Here is a 21,411-nt window from a genome sequence, read left to right on the forward strand (position 1 = left end):
ATCACTGTACTGCCACACAAAACCTGCATTACTTCTGTAGAAATGCAATATGTATGTATATTTAGCAGTTGGTTGCCTAAAAGTGTCCATCGCCAAGCATATCTATGAATGATAATGTGTGAATTACTTTTTTGGCAAGCATGCACATCATAATCTTTTTCAAAAAGTAATTATAAAAAATACAATTAAAAGTATAATCCATGGTGAACTCAGTTGTGGGCCATCTTCTTTGTCCTGAAACCTTTATCACTCCTTAGAACTCTTTTCAGAGCTGCCTTTATTTCTTTGTTCCTCAGTGCATAAATCATGGGGTTCACAAGAGGGGTGATAACAGTATATATCAACGACAATAGGCGGCCTTCGGACATAGCGTAACTGGACGCAGGGTGGAGATAGGTAAAGAGCATGGTTCCATAATAGAAAGTGACCACTGTGAGGTGGGATGTGCAGGTGGAAAAGGCCTTGGATCTACCTGTTCTGGAATTGATTCTCAATATTGCAGCAATTATATAGATATAAGAAATAATAGTTATTAAAAAACATCCTAGTCCCACAATTACACCCGAGATAAAAACAAGTACAATATTTATAAAGGGGTCAGTACAAGACAGTTTGAAGACTTGAGGAACATCACAGAAAAAATGATGAATTATTCTCAGTCCACAAAATGATAATCGGCATGTAGCGATTGTGTGCATCAATGAATTTAGGAAACCCCCTGCCCAGGAACCAGTGACCAGCTGACCACACTGCCTTCCAGTCATGATGGCTGCATACCTCAAAGGGTGACAAATGGCAACATGGCGGTCATAAGCCATAACGCTCAGAAGAATGACTTCTGAGTCAGCAAAAAAAATGAAGCAGGAGAATTGAGCAATGCAACCAGAAAAGGATATGGTCTTTATGCCAAAGAAGAGATTCATGAGCATCTTAGGGACAGTGACTGATGAGCTGCATATGTCTATTACGGAGAGATGAATAAGGAAGGAATACATGGGAATGTGGAGCTGTACATCTACCCAGATAAGGGTAATAATGATGAGGTTTCCAAACAAGGTGGCCAAGTAGATCAGTAGCAATGCCCAGAAAAGGGGAAACTGAAGTTCAGGCAGGTCTGATATTCCCAAAAGGATGAACTCATTCCCAGCTGTATTATTCTTCATTTAAGCAACTCCAGTAAGGTTCCTATGTATGGAAAACGAAATAAAAAGTGCATTCAATACACAAATTGATACTTTGAAAAGGCATTCATTTTATGTTGAACTTAGACTCAGATTGCAGTGTCTTGCTGTGTCGATAATCCATTAAAATGTAACTGGAGTTAGCTAAGAACTTCCATATCTCAAAATGTTTTATTTCATTTCCACATTATGTGAGCAATGCCCTCCTGCAAGAGAAAGAGCGAAGTTAAGAAACACTAAATGTATCAACGAGTACTGCTCTATCTTCTTAAAACTATTCACAAAGAAAGAGGTTCATTGTTGTAAAAATGTTGTCAAGTTAAATAGGTTTCAGGACACACATCCTACTTTACCATGGCAGATCATTATGGAGTTTCCTTCAGATAATATAGGGCCCGATTCACAGAATGAACTTAAGACTCAATCCTAAACTTACTACTATTTTGGTATTCACAGAATGCACTTACTACTTTTGGCATTCACAGAAGGAACTTACTACTTTTGGTATTCACAGAAGTTAGGATTTTGTCTTTAGTTAGTCTTAAAACAGACTTAAGACAGACTTAAGACAGACTTACGACAAAATCCTAACTTAAGTCTGTCTTAATTTTGTCTTAAGTCTGTCTTAATTTTGTGTTAAGACAAACTTAATACAAAGTCCTAACTTCTGTGAATACCAAAAGTAGTAAGTTCATTCTGTGAATGTCAAAAGTAGTAGGTGCATTCTGTGAATACCAAAATAGTAGTAAGTTTAGGATTGAGTCTTAAGTTCATTCTGTGAATCGGGCCCACAGTTTTTTTTCTATCATGGGTTTTCCTGACTTAACACACAAACATAAAAGCAGCTAATCATGCTAATCAACAAGCTATGAACAACGAACTATGTTCACATCACTCAAAAAAAGATATTGGAAGAAGTTGTGCACATATCCATATAAAAAACTAAATAGACACAACTACAATACATACAAATAAAACTATTCACCTACTTTTCCCAGACCACGATATAACACATTTGCCAAACAATTTTCATAGCACTTTAGGTAAAGACAATAACCCAGTGCATTGGCCATGAACAAATCCAATCCACCAATTGATGGATTTTCGATAACTAAAGGATAGTGGTCGGATATGACTCATGGGAACTTCTCAATTTGTGATCCCTGGGCCAAAATGAGGGATGTACAAACATAATCGGAACAAACATGCTTCCCATGGGTAGCTGAGAAAAAAGTGTATCCCTAGCCAGATACTTTAACCACTTCACTGATAGGCCTCCACCTCCTACTGTGAAGCCATTCTTTTTTCTCATTTAGGCTATTTCACGCTTAGCCCCCCGTAACTTTTTGTTCACATAAGGAATCCATGCCAAATTTGCGTGCTTCTCTTCCAACATCTTGAAAATTCTAAAGGTATCCAGGGATTGTGGATTCCCCTGGATGGAACCTAGAAATTGGCTAAAATAAAGCACATTTTTGTTTCTTTAAGGAAATATGGAAAACAAATGCTGCAGAAGAAAGTGTATGTTTTTTCCCTGCAAAAGATATCAACAAAGGGTTTGTGGGGATAATATCACCATCTTACCAGCTTTCAGGAACAGGCAGACGTTTGTCAGAAATCCAAACTTTTCTACACATTTGTGGCAATTTACTGGGGCACAGCCTATTTGTCATATTTTTTGTGCTTTCAACCTCCTTCCAGTTAGTGGTAGAAATGGGTGTGAATCCAATAATTGATCCAGGAGAACTATACATTTCTGAAAATTAGACAAAATTTTAAATTTATCATGGGGTCATTGTGTAGATTCTTAAAGGTTTTTCTACAGAAACTAATAATTGAAATAGAAACATATTGAAACTGAGTTGGAAAAAACAACCATTAGTGACAACATTTTCACCTGTCACTTCTTCAAAGTATGGCAGAATCTTAAAAGATATATACCATTAGGTCTGTTGGATCCTTCTGGTTGTGGGGATATATAGGGCTTGTAGGTTCACCAAGAGCCCGAGGTACCCATTATTGAGCTGCTTCTTGCAATGGTTTTTCATTGCATACTGGGTATATAGCAATTCATTTGGTAACATATAAAGAGAGAAAAATAATTACCAAGGAAACCTATATATTTCCGAAATTGGAACAAAATATATAGGTTAGAAGCAGTGGTTATTTGCACATCTCTGAAATAGTGGGTACCCATACAGGCATGTCAATAAGAGCACATTTTTCAAAATTACTTTTTTTTTCACATTGTCTTACATTTGAATGACAGAAATAAAAATAAACTAAATTGGTAACAACACTTGTTCTTGTATTCTGTGCTCCCCTAAGTCTTCTGATAAAAATTGCACCTCACTTGTGTAGGTGGGCCTAGTGCCTGCGACAGAAAAATGGCCCAACAGGCAACCTGGACACCACATTTTTCCAGTGAAACATTTTTTTGCAATTTACCTTACTGTGAATTTTGAACCCTAGCTTAGCCAGCACCTAGGGAAACCTACCAAACCTAAACATTGTGAAAAGCTAGACATCCAGGGGAATCCAAGGTGGGGTGACTAGTATGGCTCTCACCCGGTCCTGTTACCTCGAATCCCTTGCAAATCTCAAACTTTGTAAAAAACAAATACATTTTCCTTAGATTTCTGTGATGGAAGCTCTGAAACTGCAAGGAAGGCACAAACGTCTGGCCACTCAGAATCTCCCAAAGTCTTCTGATAAAACTGTACCTCACATGTGTGGGTAGGGTTAGTACCCACAACTGGAAATGGCCCAAAATGGAACGTGGACAAGTCACATTTTTCCAGTGAAAACTGACACTTTTTTGGCAATGTGCCTAGTTGTGGATTTCAGACGTACGTTCTGCTGGAACCTAGAGGAAATCTAGCAAACTTCTTCATTTCTAAACCCTAGATATCCAGGGGAATCCAAGATGGGGTGACTTATGCGGTTCTCACCCCGTTCTATTACCTACAATCCTTTGAAAGCCTCAAACTTTGCCAAAAACCTAAACACATTTTCCTCACATTTCTGAGGTTTGGAAAGTTCTGGAATCTGACTGGATGCACAAACTTCCACCCACCGAGCCTTTGCCAAAGTGTCCTGACAAAAATAGTACTTCACCTATGTTGGTGGCCCTGGTGCCCGAGACAGGAAATGTCCCAAAACGTAATGTGTACACCACATTTTTCCAGTGAAAACTGACCCTTTTTTTGCAATGTGCCGAGTTGTGGGTTTTAGACCCTAGCTCATCAAGGACCTAGGGAAACTAAGTAAACCTATACAGGTTTGAAAACTAGACACCCAGGGTAATCCAGAATGGGGTGACTTATGTGGCTCTCACTAGGTACTGTTACACAGAATCCCTTGCAAACCTAAAAGTTTGTAAAAAAAACAATCCTCAAACTTCTGTGATGGAAAGTTCTAGAATTTTCAGGGATCCACAAACTCCGAAACACCCAGCTTTTCTCAAAGTCTCCCGATGATAATGGTACCTAACTTATGTAGGTATCCCAAGACCCCCCCAATAGGAAACAGCACAAAACGCAATGTGGAAAAGTAAAATTTTTCCAATGAAAACTGACCCTTTTTTAGCAATGTGCCTAGTTCTGGATTCTGGACTCTAGCTCTGCCGGAACCTAAGGAAACATGGCATACTCATACATTTTTAAAATGTAGACAACTGGGGAAATCTGAGATTGGGTGACTTGTGTGGTTCTGTTACCTAGAATCTCTTCCAAACCTCAAACTTTGTAAAAAAAACAATTTCCTCCAATATTTGTGATGGAAGGTTCTAGTATCTGTTTGGATCCACAGACTTCCACCCAGCCAGCATTCCACAAACTCTCTGAATAAAAATGGTACCTCACTTATATGGGTAGGCCTCGTACCCGCATAAGGAAAAGGCCAAAAACGCAACATGGACAAATCACATTTTTCCAACAAAAATTTGCCCTTTTTTCTCAATAATCCTAGTTGTAGATTTTGGACCCTAGTTGTGTCGGCATCTGAGGAAACTTAGCAACCCTATACTGTTTTGAAAAACTAGACATCCAGGAATCCAGGATGGGTGTATTGTGTAGATCTTACCAGGTTCTGTTACCTATAATCCTGTGCAAACCTCAAACCTTGTTAATAAAACAAATTTTCCTCATATTTATGTGATGGAAAGTTCTGGAATCTTGGTGGATTTGCAAACTTACACACAGTCAGCATTCACCAATGTCTCTCAATAAAAATGGAACCTCACTTGTGTGGGTAGGCCTAGTGACCGCAATAGAAACATTTCAAAAGGCATCATTGACATATCACATTTTCCAGTAAAAAATGAGCAATTTTTCGCAATGTGCCTAGTGTTGAATTTTGGACTGTTGTTCTGCTGGCACCTAAGGAAAGTAGCAAATTTATAAATTTTTCAAAACTTGACATTCAGGGGAATTAAACATGGGGTGACTTGAGTAGCTCTCATTGGATTCTGTTACCGAGAATCCCTTACAAACCTCAAACTTTTATGAGATTGAAAGTTCTGGAATCTGTGCGGATCCACAAACTTCCACACAGCCAGCATTCACCAATGTCGGTCAATAAAAATGTTACCTCACTACTTTTGTGGGAGACCTGGTAACCACGACAGGAAATGGCCCAAAACACGTGGACGAATCACATTTTTCAAGTGTCAACTGGCCCTTTTTTGCTATGAATACCTTTCTGCAAAACAAGGTCTTTTTATAATGGATAATTTTGAAGTTTCCACTATATATCTTTGGCCCTATTCCTGTCGCTGGCACTACGCCAACCCACACATGTGAGGTACCATGTTTATCGGGAGACTTGAGGGAATGTTGGGTTGGTGAAAATCTGTTGCTCCGCTTTGATTCTAGAACTTTCCATCATAGAATTGTGAGGAAAATATGTTTTTTTCACAAACTTGCAGTATGAAAGGTATTCTGGGTAACAGAACCTGGTGAGAGCCGCACTAGTGACCATATCATGGATTCACCAGGGTGTCTTTTTTTTAAATGTACAGGTTTGATAGGTTTCCCTAGTACCCACTGAGCTAGAGCCCAAAATATACAGCTAGGCACATTGCAAAAAAAGTTTCAGTTTTCTGTGGAAAAATTTGTTGCGTCCACATTTCATTTTTGCCCATTTCCTGTCACAGGCACATTGCATAAAACAGGTCAGTGCCTAGTGGGATTTATGCCACCCTGGGGGAAAACTGGGGGCTATTGCTCCGATATGCCCCCAAGGTGGGCAGAAAGACTGTGGCCAATAATGTTTTTGAGGAAGGGGCATTGGCATGCCCATTCTGAGCAGCTCCTATCCCTACGTATGATTTTTTTAAAAAAACCTGGTGCCTGGTGGGCTTTTTGCCCCCCACAGGGGCTGATCAAAAGCTATTGCCCCCACCTGCCTATTGGGGGTTAGAAAAACTGTGGCATTTTCTTGGGGGGGGGGGGAGGGGCATTTCCATTCTTGGAAGCCCCCGGCCCTGAAATTTGAAAAAAAATCCCTGTTGCCTAGTGGAATTTATACCTCCCGGAGAGGCATACAAGGGGCCATTGCCCCATCTGCCTCCTGGTCGGGCAGAAAGACTGTGGCTATTTTATTTGTGTGTGGGGGCATTTACATGCCCATTCTGAGCAGCCCCCATCCCTACTTATAAAAACAAAAAACCTAATACTTGGTGCCTAGTGGGATTTCGCCTCCCTGTGGGGTGGGTGATCATGGGCTAGTGCCCAATCTCCCTCCTGGGGTAAGAAAGACTTTGGCATTTTTGTGGGTGTTGGGGGCAATTGCATACATATCTTTGGCAGTCACCTCACCTATTGATAAATAAATTATCCCTGGTGTCAAGGGATGTTTTCTACCCCACGGGGGCAGAAAGACACAATGTGCCCATATGGAATGGGGGGAGCAAAGCCCTTGCCCAAGTGGCCACTCCCCCTCCCTGGTGTCTAGTGGGTGAATCCCTGCTTGGGGATCACCTTACTGTGGCGATCCCCAAGCAGGGATCCACTAGAGAGGGGAATAATTTCCAATTATACCTTTCGCATCCGTTTCATTGCTCGGGGGGCACCAAAATAGTGACACTGAAACTAAATTTCATGCAATTGTCATTACCTAAAAGAAAAATTCCCCAATCCCCTGAGGTAAAAAAAATGAAAACTCTTTAATGTTTTCAGCAAAGGGATTTTGTGATAGTGTGCACATGTTGGAATGGTTCCGTCATGAGCACACAAGCCCTGGTGCTCATGATGGAACCATTCCATCATGAGCACCAAAAAGGTTCCTGTTATGTCAAATATCAACTAGAATGTAGTTGCTCTTAAGGTTATCGAGTGCATGAAGGACCTGAATAACCTTTATCTGTAAGGTTCATCAGTCTTCCGGCTATATTGATATTTAGATTCCCACACAATATGACTGAAGTTGCCCATACAGCCAGCTCAGTGTTTCAAAAATCAAATAGTGCAGGGTCAACTAAATTTGATCCATAAACAGAGCAGAGTGTAATAGTCCCCCTTTCAAATTGGCATTTAGTAATCAACCATCTACCATATTTACTGGAAGGACATTGTTTAAACCTACACGTATTTCTACGACCATAAATGGCCAACCCACACATATTTGTCCCTTGTGTCATACATACTCCCAATGTAAACCTGAAAGATTTTTATTTGAGCCCTCTATATGCATTTCATGCATGCAGAGTGTATCTGCATGGAGTACTTTAATATCTCCATTGATGGTTAGTCTCTTAATTGTATTATTCTGCCCACAAATATTGACAGAAGCGATACAGAACTTAGTCACAGGAACCATAAAATATGCCATCAAAGGAAAAACAAATAGGTCCACTAATACAGCTTCCTTTTATACTCCACCGATGCCTCATCAGGCAACACTCAATGATAAACTTGTCTTAGATCCTTTCCAGGAGCTGCTCGTGTCAGGCAAGAGAGGTGGGTGAGGGAGGGGGTAGCAGGGGAAATGATGTATGGTGGAGAGAAATAAAAAAAATAGAAAATAACTTACCTGCCACCCTACAGGATTGTGCTCTTCTGCTTCTCTCCTCTCCACTACCTGCAGGCAGTCACAGGCTCCCAGACTGCCCTGTGGCCAATCCTGAAGATGTGTGGCAGAAATCTGACCTGGTGAAGGAGGGTCGGGTCCTTCAAACTATGTTTGGCATCTAGGCGTGCTTTCTCACAGATGGCCTGCCTAAGTAAAAGGTGACCAAAATAAATATTAAAAGCTCTGGATAAGGCCGAACAATTTACCTATTGTTTGTTCTGTTTTTCAGTATGAGGGAAAAACAATGGACTCTTTGTGTTTCCTGGTACCAATTTCAGGATGATAGCTCAATGAAGACACCTAAAAAAAAAATTTAGCACAAGTGCCCTTATGTCAGTGCCCTCCCCCCCTTCTTCTAAGCCAAGAATACGTAAGTCATTTCGCATTTGTCTATTCTCAATATCGGCAAGTTTCCACTGAATATCTGTAATTTGGAAGAATTGAGCTTCAGATTGACCTTTGAGTTCCCAAAGGGCAGTCCCCAGGGTCACAGTGCTACTTTGCACAGTCACGATCATCTCTCCAATTTTAGTGCAGGCTTTGAACACTTTCCTTCAATAAAATCTATATTTTATTGAATGTGCTTATAACAAATGCCTTTGTACAACAAGATACAGCGTCAATAATCAACAGGCAAAGTTAGTGCAAATATGCCTGGCGTAGGAGCCTAGTCAAAAGCCCAGATACAAGAGAAAGGAACAAAAACATACAATATCATATGAAAGCGATCCCTGCTATATCCAAGGGAGCGAAATGGGGGTCAAGTGTAACCCAGCAGTTAATCAACCCATATAAAAGAACGAAGCCCAACATAAGCTCTTGCTCCGCACCACCCTTCCTCTGTGCTCAACATAAACACATAGCGTATTACAGTTATCAGGGGACCACCCACCACCAAGGCATCCCATCCAGTGCTCTACATTTCACTCAGCCTGAGAGAGCAGATCCTTCAATCTAGATAGGTAGTCATCCTATTGCCCAATGCGGTTACATCACTCATACCTGTTTCAATCAATCAATCAGGAGTTTGTTAAAGCGCGACTACTCACCCGTAAGGGTCTCAAGGCACTAGGGGTGGGAGGGGTGGGGGGGTGCAGGTTCCATTCCATCAAGGAGGGAGTCTGTCGAAGAGCCAGGTTTTGAGGTTTCTTGCGAAGATGGGGAGCGATGTTGTCTGTCTAAGGTGGAGCGGAGGGGCGTTCCATGCTTTGGCCGCGAGGAAGGAGAAGGAGCGGCCTCCCGATCTGGTCTTTCTGGTGCGGGGGACCACGGCGTAGGAAAGCTGGGCTGATCGTAGGGTCCTTTTGGGTGCGTGGAATTTGAGTCGGCTGTTCAGGTATGCTGGTCCGGTGCCATGGAGGGCCTTGTGTGCGTCGGTGAGCATCTTAAAGGTGATTCACGCCTCGATGGGGAGCCAGTGGAGTGTGCGCAGGTGCTGGGAGATGTGGCAGTGTTTTGGCAGGTTGAGGACCAGTCTTGCGGCGGCGTTCTGGATGTTCCGTAGCTTGCGGATGAGCTTTTTGTTTATTCCGGCGTAGAGTGCGTTGCCGTAGTCAAGTCTGCTGGTGACCAGGGCGTGAGTGACTGTCTTTCGGTGTTCGAGGGGGATCCATTTGAAGGTCTTACGAAGGAGGCGGAGGGTGTGGAAGCAGGAAGATGAGACAGAGTTGATCTGGCGGTCCATTTTGAGCTCGGAGTCCAGGATGATTCCCAGGTTGCGTGCGTGGTCTGTGGGGGTTGGCGGGTTTCCGAGGGCGGTGGGCCACCAGGTGTCGCTCCAGGCGTCGGGGTTTGGGCCCATGATGAGTACTTCTGTTTTGTTGGTGTTTAGTTGAAGGCAGCTGTTTTTCATCCATTTGGCGACGGCTTCCATGCCTTCTCGAAAGTTGCGTCTGGCGGTGTTGGGCTCGTTGGATAGGGAGAGGATGAGCTGGGTGTCGTCTGTATATGACACGATGTTGAGTCCGTATGTTCTGACGATGGGGGCAAGTGGAGCCATGTAGACGTTGAAGAGCGTCGGGCTGAGGGAGGAGCCCTGGGGGACTCCGCAGGTGATGGGTGTGGGGTCCGAGAGGAAAGGGGGAGTCTGACCCGCTGCGTCCTGCCGGAGAGGACCGAGCAGATCCAGTCGAGGGCCTTGTCCTGGATTCCTGCATCGTAGAGTCTGCGTATTAGGGTGCGGTGGGAGACTGTGTCGAACGCCGCTGATAGGTCAAGGAGGATAATGGCTACTGTTTCTCCTTTGTCCAGTAAGGTGCGGATGTCGTCTGTTGCGGCGAGGAGGGCGGTTTCCGTACTGTGGTTTTTTCTGAAGCCGGATTGGGAGGAGTCGAGGATGTTGTGTTCTTTAATGAATGTGGCGAGTTGGCTGTTGATGGCTTTCTCGATGACTTTTGCTGGGAACGGGAGCAGGGAGCTGGGTCTGTAGTTTTTGAGGTCAGTGGGGTCCGCTAAGGGTTTCTTTAGGAGGAGGTTGACCTCGGCGTGTTTCCAGTCGTCGGGGAAAGAGGCGGTCGCCAGGGAGCGGTTGATGGTTTGGCAGAGCATGGGTGCGATGGTGTTGGCGGCTCTGTTGAAGATGTGGTGGGGGCAGGGGTCCGTGGGAGCCCCTGAGTGGATTGACTTCATTGTCTTCAGTGTGTCTTCAGTGGTGAGGGCTGTCCAGTCATCAATCGCTGGTTTCCGGGTGTCGGGGGTGGTTGGTGAGGGTTCATTGTGTTGGTTGTCTTTGCCGAAGTTGTCGTAGATGCTCTTGATTTTGTGGTGGAAAAAGATGCTGAGTTTGTCGCAGAGGTCTTGTGAGGGAGGGATGTTGGTAGACTCGCTGGTGGGTTGGGCGAACTCCTTGATGATGCTGAAGAGTTCCTTGCTGTTGTGTGCGTGGGTGGAGATTCTGTCTTCAATCGCTTTTTACCTTGTTTCTCTGATGAGTTGATGGTGGGCGTTGGTGGCGGCTCTGAAGTTGTTGTGGGCTTCTGTGGATTTGGTGTTTCTCCAGGCCTTTTCCAGGTGGCGGCATGTGCGCCTGGACTCTCGAAGTTCGGTGGTAAACCATCTGGCTTTCTTGGCACGGGTATTGTTTTTCTTGAGGGGGGCTATGGTGTTGGTGCTGTCCGAGATCCATTTATGCAGGGTTCGGGCTGTAGTGTTGGGGTCGTCGTTTTCCGCGATGGTTGGGTTGGAGTTGTTAAGTGAGGAGGTGAGCTGGTCATCGGTGATTTTGGTCCAGTTTCTTTGTGGAAGCAGGTGCTGGTGTCTGTGGATGGTGGGTGTTCTGAAGGTGAAGTGGACGCAACGATGGTCGGTCCAAGGGAGTTTGGTGGTGTGGCTGAAGGTGATGGAGTTTCCTGTAGTGAAGAGGGGGTCGAGGGTGTGTCCTGCTGAGTGCGTGGGCTCGGTCACGATCTGGCGGAGTCCAATGTTGTGGAGGTTGTCCAGGAGGGATGTGGTGTTAGTGTCCAGTTGATTGTCGAGGTAGAAGTTGAGGTCTCCCAGCAGGGTGTAGTTGGTGGATGCGATGGCCTGCGGGGAGATAATGTCCGTGATGGAGTTGGCGAAGGGTCCGCGGGGTCCAGGGGGTCGGTAGATGAGGGTTCCTCGGAGGGCAGCGGTGGGGCTGGCCAGTATCTTGAAGTGAAGGTGTTCCATCAGTTCTGTGGACTCGTCAGGGAGTGTGCTCAGGCGGAGGCTGGATTTGTGGACGATGGCGAGTAAGCCCACACTGAGAGCTCTGCCGAGGTCCAACGAACCACATCCGTCTGCCATGCTGTAAGTGGAGGTGGGTCAGTCCCTGCCTTCAAATACATTTCAATACAACATCTCACAAGAGCGAGTGCCAGATAACAGAAGTTCATCAGTTGTTTCGTTTTCTTTTGTTACCACTCCTGCTTTGAAGACGCAACGAGTGGGGTCTTGAGGAATGGATTGAGTTTGTGATAGCAGAGATACAGGAGTTCACAGATTGCCAATAGTCCAAGCTTACTGGGAATAATCACACCATGTTGACCAGGTCTAACTCAACTTGTTGCCATCGAGGACATTGCATTCTCTTGCCTGAGCACATTTTGCCTAAGCTATATGGAGACAGGCTTGTGTGATGCAAGTAGTTGTATTGAGTAAAATGGAACTGAACGTTCTACTAAATTGACTTTTGGACCCCAAAAATCTCCGATAATTTGATTCCCACCACTCGTCAAGGGTCGGGAGCAGGGATCAGAAGGGTCCTGACTCAAAGCTCCATAGATGACAGAAATACCCTGTTTTAAGCTAGCTAAAATCAGCATCAGTTCAAGCGGACCAGCTTCCTGCAACAGATCCCCCTTGGGGTCCCATATTCTACTGGCCACATCACGGATGGCAGAGTACAATAGAAGTTGTCCTGGACCTAGTTTGTCCACTTCCATCAGAACCTCAAATGTGCATAGCCTTCCTTCTACCACCAAGTACCGCCATTTTGTCCAAGCATCTGAATCGACATCAGAGACTTACAGGTTTGGGCACCCATATAATGGCAGACTAGGTACATATTGTACTCCTTTCTGTCTGTGATGTATTTATTTCTGCCAGCACCATATACTGCCATTTTCACTAAGACATTCAGCATCGTGTGGTAGGAGGGGCATGATGCAAACCACTTCAACAACCAGACGTATCCAAGATCAATGCTCAACAAATCTGTTTCACGACTCAATGTGTCAAGCCGCCAGCTTAACAGCCACTGTGGTTGAGCTGCAGTGTATTAAAGCTCTTAATTGGGGGCACTTAGGCCTCTCACAATCAATATCGAAGTCATCATCTAGACCACTTGTCTATGTCTCTTAGCACTCCAAATGAGGGACGCATGCAGGTGATGCAGCTCCAGTAAAAATGGTTTCTTCAATATTACTGTAAGTACTGCAAAGGGGTTGTGAAAGTTTTAACATCTTCACTATGGACTCCATAGGCAACAGTGGCTGCTGCATATAAAAGGGCAGTGATTGCTTGACTGAGAGGAGTGCCTTACCAATGCTGTTATCTATCAGCTGTTTCTCCAGGTGGTAAATATAGACCCCTAGGTATTTGCTAGTGTCATATGCCTATGGTAGGGGCAAGTCTACACCTGGATCATGCAGCCGTGCCAGTGTCTGCAGCAGAGGGAAAAGGCAACATTTCCCCCAATAGATCAGAAGTCCAGATACATTGCCAAAGTAGTCTAAACCTGACATAGCTGCTCGTAGAATCATTCTGGTCTGCCCACATATTGATCGTGGTATTCTCAGCATACATGGAAACGGTATTTGGGTGCTCTGCGATCCAATGTCCAAATGTAATGCCCATTCCCACAGAAGGCAGGCGAACAGTTCCATGGAAAGGCTAAGCAATTTAGGAAACAGGGAGCAAACTTGTCTATTCTTGCGTTCAATGGGAAAACTGTCTGAAATAATACCATTCATGTGTCGCCTGGCCATGGGGGAATCATAGAGGACCTATATCCACTTGGGAACCTTGATCCAAATCCAAGGTGGTTCCAACCAAGGGTGTCAAATTTCTTCTCAATATCTTGTGAGGCCAGCCCGAACTGGGCTCCTTGATGATCAATGTAGAGTTCCTCCATCAGGTTTAGAAGTAAACTGAAGGATAGAGTATGAGATGCAGAAACAGAACTGGCGACGGCTCATCCCTCTGTGACAGACCAAGACCAACAGATTGAAACACTTTAGAGAGAGGTGGGGTTACTGCAAACCAGAGCTGATGACATCAAAAGGCGTTCCTCCGGAAACAATATCAGAGTGGTGGGCCTTCTCAAAAGTGTGGTAGGTCCAGGAATTAACTTGTTACTGGTGACATGTTTGGCAGAGCACTTTCTTAGGAGTAAGATATCATTGTTCTCCTCCACAAAAATAGCACACAGGGTATCAGGATGGCCTCTGGCCCTACGAGCCCCACCCGAACGGTGCTAGCAAGATTATTCAACTTCAGAGACAGACACAATATCCTGCAGCTTGCTAGAACTAAGGCCCCTGGACTAAAGAAAACAACACTGAAACAATCTTCCCAGATTACAGTTGAGGTACGAAAAAACGCGATATACGTTCTGTGGGGTGAAGCACTGCTTGCAGACTCTGGAAATCAATACAAACTATTGTTCCCAGCAAAACTAAGGGTTGGCTCAGAAGGAGAGTTACTGTTCTTCCTGACACCCAATGAGACATGTACCTGACTGAAAACACGAGGTGACTGTGAAGTCTGAAATTCCCAAATAATCCAAGGAGGCAATTGTGTTCCAAAATTAAGGTTTATTCATCCATAGGAAACTACGGCCACCTCTTAAGAAACAATTCTCAGCCAACTGTCACTCACAGCATCAATTCAACTATATATCTTCCACTTAAAATTCTCTTCAGCAACAGAAAAGACTGAGGGAACAAACTGCTCTACGTAAAAAGGAATAAGTGCACCACAGAAATACATATGATAACAAAAAATGCAGATTAACACAGTGACCTTTATCCCTCATCTCAAAAGGATCCGGAAGCTTTGATGGATGATTCAGTGAAACAGGAGGCATTCGACTAGGAATATCCATGGCAAAGACTCGAAAGTTCAGACGGTGTTGAGCAGAATAGAGGAGTTGGATGCAGCGGAACGGGCATGCTTACCCAGGACAGAGACTCTGATTAAGAGACGAGGGCATTGCAGGAGGCTTGGCAGGCGATATACCTACCAGAGGAACTGTGAGGTAGCCCCCTAGCCACTCTGATGGCTAAAGACTTGTTGCAGAGTGCCTGACTGCCAGATTTATATAATTTTGCTGATGTGTAGCAGCACGGAGGAGTAAGACGTGCTTCGGCTCGGCCCCCGGTGTGCTGCGTTGATCCGACGTTTATTTCCTTCCAAAACTTCCTAAAATTGCAACCTAGGCTAGCCCTGATACCTTTCCTACAGCAAATCCGAGTAGTTTTCTGGACTCCGACCGGCAATCGGCTGTGGAGAAGAGAACATCGGAGCGGTGCAGCCACAGCAAGATGGCGACCGGGCGAAAACCAGCGGCCTGGCTCTGACTTCACCCAGGCACCTTAGACTCTTGCCGGGGGCCTCTCCAGACGTCGGAGCCAGAGAGGAGGCGAAACCGGCGGAGGAGGACATGGGTGCCCACACTGCACCACTGCATCCGGCGAGTGCCCATCTGGAGTGTGGCAGAGACCACAGACGGAGTCGGCCTGAGGGGACCCCCGGAGGCCCTCACTCCGGGAGAGGAGCCCGAGCCGATTGAGTGATACCGGCGGAGGACTTGCAGGGAAGAAGGGCGAGACATTCCCCATCCCCGGGGACGTAAACAGTAAACTGGCCTGGGAGGCTGCCAGAATGTTCATCACGGGGCTGAGATACCGACCTGAACGCGTGGCTGCCCCCTGCCTCTGGGACTCGTTATACGGCCTGAGAGTGAGATCGACCTCTGGGGACCCACTTTGGCCGCACGGTGCCGGATCCCTGAACTCACCCTGCTGAACCATCTGGAGGCACACCGTCGCCATTCCTTGGTGGAAAAACGACACACCCCGTGGGGGAGCGCGGCCCGATACTAATCGGGCGTTCTACATATCCCCAAGAACACCTAGCCATTCAAGAGACGCAACATGGGGAAGAGAGATCCGCCCGCAAGGTCGGCTAGGCAGGAAACCCTCGAGACCTACACCACGGTGAGGGAGCAAAAGGAGATGACCCAGAGCCTCCCGGAAACACACACAGACACGGCCATGCTTCTGGAGGCGATCCAGGCCTCCAGGACAGATATCAAGGACTCTAGAACAGCACTTGAGACCAAAATAGGCGAGGTGGGCTCCGAGGTTCTGTTATTACGCCAAGACTTCCGGAATCTCACCGAAAGGGTGACTACGGCGGAATCAAGAATTAGTGAAACAGAAGACTCTATCACCACCCTCCATAAGGAAATGGCGGAGCTGCAGGCGTCCCACAGGCAACTGCTGTGGAGAGTGGACGATGCTGAAAACAGGGTGAGGCGAAACAACCTCTGATTCGTAGGCTTTAGGGAAGGCATTGAGAAGACAGATGTAGCGGCCTTCCTACAGGACTGGCTCCGTACCACATTCCCACAGGCCCAGTTCTCTAACTGCTTCATTATTGAAAGAGTGCATAGGGCGCTACTAGCGAAACCGCCCGAGGGAGCAAGGCCGCGGCCGATAATTGCGCGCTTTTTGAACTATGCCGACAGAATCCTTATCCTCCGAGAAGCCAGAAGGACAGGAGGACTCAAGTTCGAGAACACAAACATCATGATTTTCCCTGACTACAGTCAGGATGTCCAAAAACAGAGACAATCCTATGACTCGGTCAAGGCGAAACTTCGAGAACTACATATCTCGTATATGCTGCTCTTCTCGGCGAAACTGAAAGTAATGTTCAAAGGAAAGTCTGGAGGAAACCTGGCACTGGCTGGAAGAGAGACCCCTGCTTCGGGAGGCTGAGGAAGAGGGCCGCAGAATCCGGACAGAACTAGCGGCGGCAAACTTTCGGAGAAACTCGCCTCAGGCTCAAAGGTCCCAAATCCCGTGAATGCTCACACCCGTCGCCCTATCCGGACCCGCATGAGGCAGGCCGAGGGAGTGGGGGCCGCGATGCGCCTCCCTCTGACACTAGGGATCAGAGAACTATATTCGGAGGCTTAGCTCATCTACATGATGCCGACACCGGAGGCCTGGATAACAAACTCTTGTCGGAGGTGGAGGACTCAACGGACCGCTCAACACACCCGCTGGTTGAGGTAATCCGCGAGATGGAACAGGGAGCTACTGGCGGAACAGATGAACAGGACATTGAAACGCAAGATTCACAATTGTGAGGAAGTTTGGACCTTACATCCGTAGCAGCAGCATGCCACTGCTGGTGCCGCGCAAGTTATAAACCCTTTTATATTTCATTTTCTTTTCTATTGACTTAGATCACTGTTCACGGGGTAATGCTGGTTGCCTTGTGGTCTTGCTTATCTCCGGCAAGGCGAGACATGCTCTACAGGGCACCCACAAAGACAATAGCCCTGGTGAAACTCAAGTTTGAATCCCGGATATAGTTTGATTTGGGATCCTGTGGGTGGGCGACAGACCTTTACCGCCTGAAAGTCCTATTGGTTCATGGGTACAGCTATGGGCTGGATGGGGGGAAAGGTGGGGAGGAGGGAGGAAGGGGGGAACAGTTCACACAGTTCTGTTGGGGGGATCTTTGTTGGGGGGAAGGGGGAATAGTTGGTTAACTGCAGTCAAGTATTCTGGTGCCCTATGCCGCGCTTCCGCACTGAACGTCATTCCCACATTTTTAGAGGTGCCCAAGGGTACGCCACAACAAAATGTACGAATTCCTGGGCCGCTTACCATACGGGGGCCGCCCGCCTGACTACACAAAGCCTAAATCATGTTAGCTGACCATGACAGAGGGCCGGAGAGGGATTAGCATCTTGTCCTGGAATGTGAATGGCTTGGCAGTAAGATCAAGAGGGGCCTGGTCAACTTATATCTGAAATGTATAGGCCCGGACATCACGCTACTACAAGAAACCCATCTCAAAGGTACTAAGTGCGGCTTCCTAGCCAGAGGTCGTTTTAAGCTACTTGCACATGCAGGATACACATCAGACTCTAGAGGAGTTGCCATTTTTCTGAAAAAGAACACTCCGTTTGTCATAACACGAACATCGACAGACCCCCAGGGAACGTACGCGGCTATCAAGGGGATATGGAATAGATGCGCTTATACTATAGTTTCAGTCTATGCACCGCCGAAACTTCAGGCTCCCACACTGAAGAAAGTAGTAGATATACTGCTGGAAACAGCCGATACCATACAGATTGCAGGGGGAGACTTTAATGACGTATTGGATGTCTCGAAGGATAGAACAGGCACGACACAGAGGGTGGGGACTCAGACCCCCTTGTCCCAATGGTCGACCAACCTAGGTCTCACAGACGCATGGAGGTGGCTACACCCTGAGGCATGGGTTTACTCGTACTTCTCGGGCGCACACCAAGCCTTCTCGAGACTGGACTATGTCTTTATGGCCCAACAGCACTTGACAATACAAGATGTAGCAGAATATAAAGCTAGAGGAGTATCAGATCACTCGCCGCTGCTGATCACAAGAGGGGCGAAACGCCAGGGAGATGGGCGACAATTGCACCTGACGGCATGGGATCTGCAAAACCCAACTGTCATACGGGGACTCAGAGCGGATATCAAAGTATACATTGCCAAGAATGAGGGCTCGGTGACCTCGAAAGTGATTTTATGGGAGGCTCTAAAGACAGTCATGAGAGAAAGGGAGAAAAATAAGTTAGCGTAGGAACGAAGAAAGCTCCACTCTGAAGCCGAAATCATCGAGCAGGACATATTAACTCTGGAAAGGGAATGCCAGAACTCGAGAGACCCAGTGGCAATCAGGAGGCTCACAGATAGACAATCACAATATAGAGAATTGGTGACAGGAGAGGGGAAAACACAGGCACTAGCTACCCTGCATCGCCTATATGATGTAGGAGACAAGTCTGGTAAGCTCCTGGGATGGCTTAGCAAAAAAGAACGGGCGGAGAGATGGGTGGAGCAAATTACAGACCCTCAGGGAACGACGTTCCACTTAGACACACACATAGCTGAGGCATTTGCAGACCACTATGAACACTTCTATGAGGCTAGAGATCTAGGGACACGTGAGGAGGCAATGCACTATATGGACCAAATCGAACTCCCGTCTCTGTCCATTGAGGACGCAAAAACGATGGACTCCGATATTACTCTCAACAACATCTCTGAGGCCCTGGCCAAATTGCGACCAGGGAAAACACCAGGTCCCAATGGCTTCCCAGCCGAATTTTTTAAACGAACGGCTGACCTTGTGGCGAAACACCTGAAGGGCCTATATGAGGATGCACTCCGGGACGGGAGGCTCCCCCCTGACCTAACCATGGCTACCATTGTCCCTATCCACAAGGACGGCAAACCAAAAGAGCTTTGCGAGTCCTATCGTCCCATTTCATTATTAAATTCGGAAACAAAACTACTGGCCACTATCCTGGCAATGAGATTGCAAATGGTGATATTGCAGCTGGTACACCTCGATCAGACTGGTTTTATACCGGACAGGGCTACCAGACTGAACCTCAGGCGCACCCACAACTGGCTGCAAGAGGTCCAAGACAGAGACGACCCGCACTGGTTCATGTCCCTCGATGTGGAAAAGGCCTTCGATGCAGTGCATTGGCCGTTCCTGGAGGGCGTCCTACAGAAATTCGGCTTCGGACCGAAATTCCACAAATGGGTACAACTGCTGTACACGGAGCCGAGGCCAGGGTGAGAGTAAACGGGGTCCTGTTGCGAGAATTCCAAATACGGAGGGGGACCAGACAGGGGTGCCCCCTCTCCCCTCTCTTGTTCGCCCTAACGATAGAGGTCCTAGCGGCTAGAATTCGCCAGAATCCAGACATCAGGGGATTTCAACGGACCGAAGGAGATGTGAGCGAGGAAAAGATCTCGCTATATGCGGATGACGTACTTCTGAATGTAACTTCACCGGAGACGTCGATCCCGCAGCTCTTTCACGAACTGGAAATGTACGGTGACCATGCCGGATACCGAATAAATTGGCATAAGTCGGTCCTATACGATCCCGCAGGGAGAGACACATGGTCGGACCTTCCAGGTAGGCTGCTTACTACAATGGAGGGCTTTCAATATTTAGGGGTGTATCTCAACCTGGATAGACATCTATCGTACACCCGTAACATTGAGTGCATCTTGGTGAACTCCACTGCGGATATGGACCGATGGAGACTCCTCCCACTCACTCTTCTAGGCCGAGCGGCCATGTACAAGATGATTATTCTCCCTAAGTACTTGTACGCCCTTCAAAATGAATACTATCCCCTCCCCCGCAAAGTCTTTCCCAAGATACATGCAGACCTACGGGCCTTTATATGGCTGGGTAAACAACCTAGGGTGGCACTGCCCACCCTACAGAGGCACCAATATAGTGGGGGGATTTCACTCCCGAATCTGGAGGCATATTACTGGGCGGAACACTTGACCCCGAATAACGAATGGATACACGCACAGGCAGACCATCCCTCTAATGCACTTGAGTGCCACAAGCTAGCACCCAGGCATATTCTTTCCTACCTGTATGGGGGACATGGCCGGACACATCTTTTACCAGCAACTGAAATTACCCTTCTTGCCTGGAGGGCATCCATGAAACGCATGGGGTGGGACAGGAAGCCATCGAAACAAACACCAATCTGGCACTGCACGTGGCTGACAGAGCTCCACAAATTAACGGGTTATAGGGGGTGGGACAACATAGGGATCTCCACGCTAGGAGATGTAATTGCCAAAGGGCAACTGAAAACATTTGCGGCTTTGACCACGGAATTCGGCCTACACCCCACGCAGAGGTACAAATACACTAGACTGAAACATGCATGGGGGCACAGTACATAGACACCGTAGACCTGGCAGAATTCGCCCCACTTGAAGGCAGGCTACTTCAGGAACACATCCAGCAGAAGGCGGTCTCACTAACTTACAAGACCCTTACGAATAACATGTTGGGGGACTTGGCCAAGCTTCGACAACAATGGGAGGTGGACGTGGGTGCCATGGAAGACATTGATTGGGAATTGGTCTTAACACATCCCTGAGTGGTGGCAGTTAAATCTCGACTCCGCCTTATCCAATTTAACATATTACATAGAACCTACTTTGTTAGAATGAGGCACCAGAAAATGGGGAAGACAGAGGATGCTAAATGCTTGCGATGCCAGGACCCTAGGGGGGACTTCTTTCATGTCCTGTGGTCGTGCACTAAAATACAGTGCTACTGGTTGGATGTTTTTACGGAACTGTCGGCAGTCCCGGAGAGTCAATTACAGGCTGACCCCAAGTTGGCTCTATTGGGCATGACAATCGATGTAGATCTTCCACGCCCTCTACTGACCTTCCTGGTACTGGCCTTAGTGGTGGCCAAGAGGGACATTGCGAAATATTGGGGGGCGCCGGACATACCTCTTCTGGAAGAATGAAGGAGAGGCCTAGATATGTATATGGCGGCTGAGAGGGTCACGTACAAAGCAAGGGGGTGCCCTAGAAAGTTCTGCGAAGTATGGGGGAAATGGAAAAGC

General features: G+C 46.7%; 1 protein-coding gene across 1 annotated transcript; it reads right to left on the reverse strand.

Annotated features, from left to right (window-relative positions):
• Positions 1–209: 209 nt before the first annotated feature.
• Positions 210–1,166, reverse strand: LOC147735094 (olfactory receptor 5J3-like). Its single transcript, XM_086952616.1, has one exon. It carries the CDS (start codon positions 1,161–1,163, stop codon positions 210–212), a length of 954 nt encoding a protein of 317 aa, XP_086808742.1. The 5' UTR covers positions 1,164–1,166.
• Positions 1,167–21,411: the final 20,245 nt, after the last annotated feature.

The sequence above is a fragment of the Lissotriton vulgaris genome, chromosome 1_2 (genome assembly GCF_964263255.1).
Source record: "Lissotriton vulgaris chromosome 1_2, aLisVul1.2, whole genome shotgun sequence".
Taxonomy (NCBI): Eukaryota; Metazoa; Chordata; class Amphibia; order Caudata; family Salamandridae; genus Lissotriton; species Lissotriton vulgaris.

Coding starts and splice junctions, on each gene's coding strand:
- LOC147735094 (XM_086952616.1), bottom strand. CDS start 1,163: ATGAAGAATAATACAGCTGGGAATGAGTTCATCCTTTTGGGAATATCA.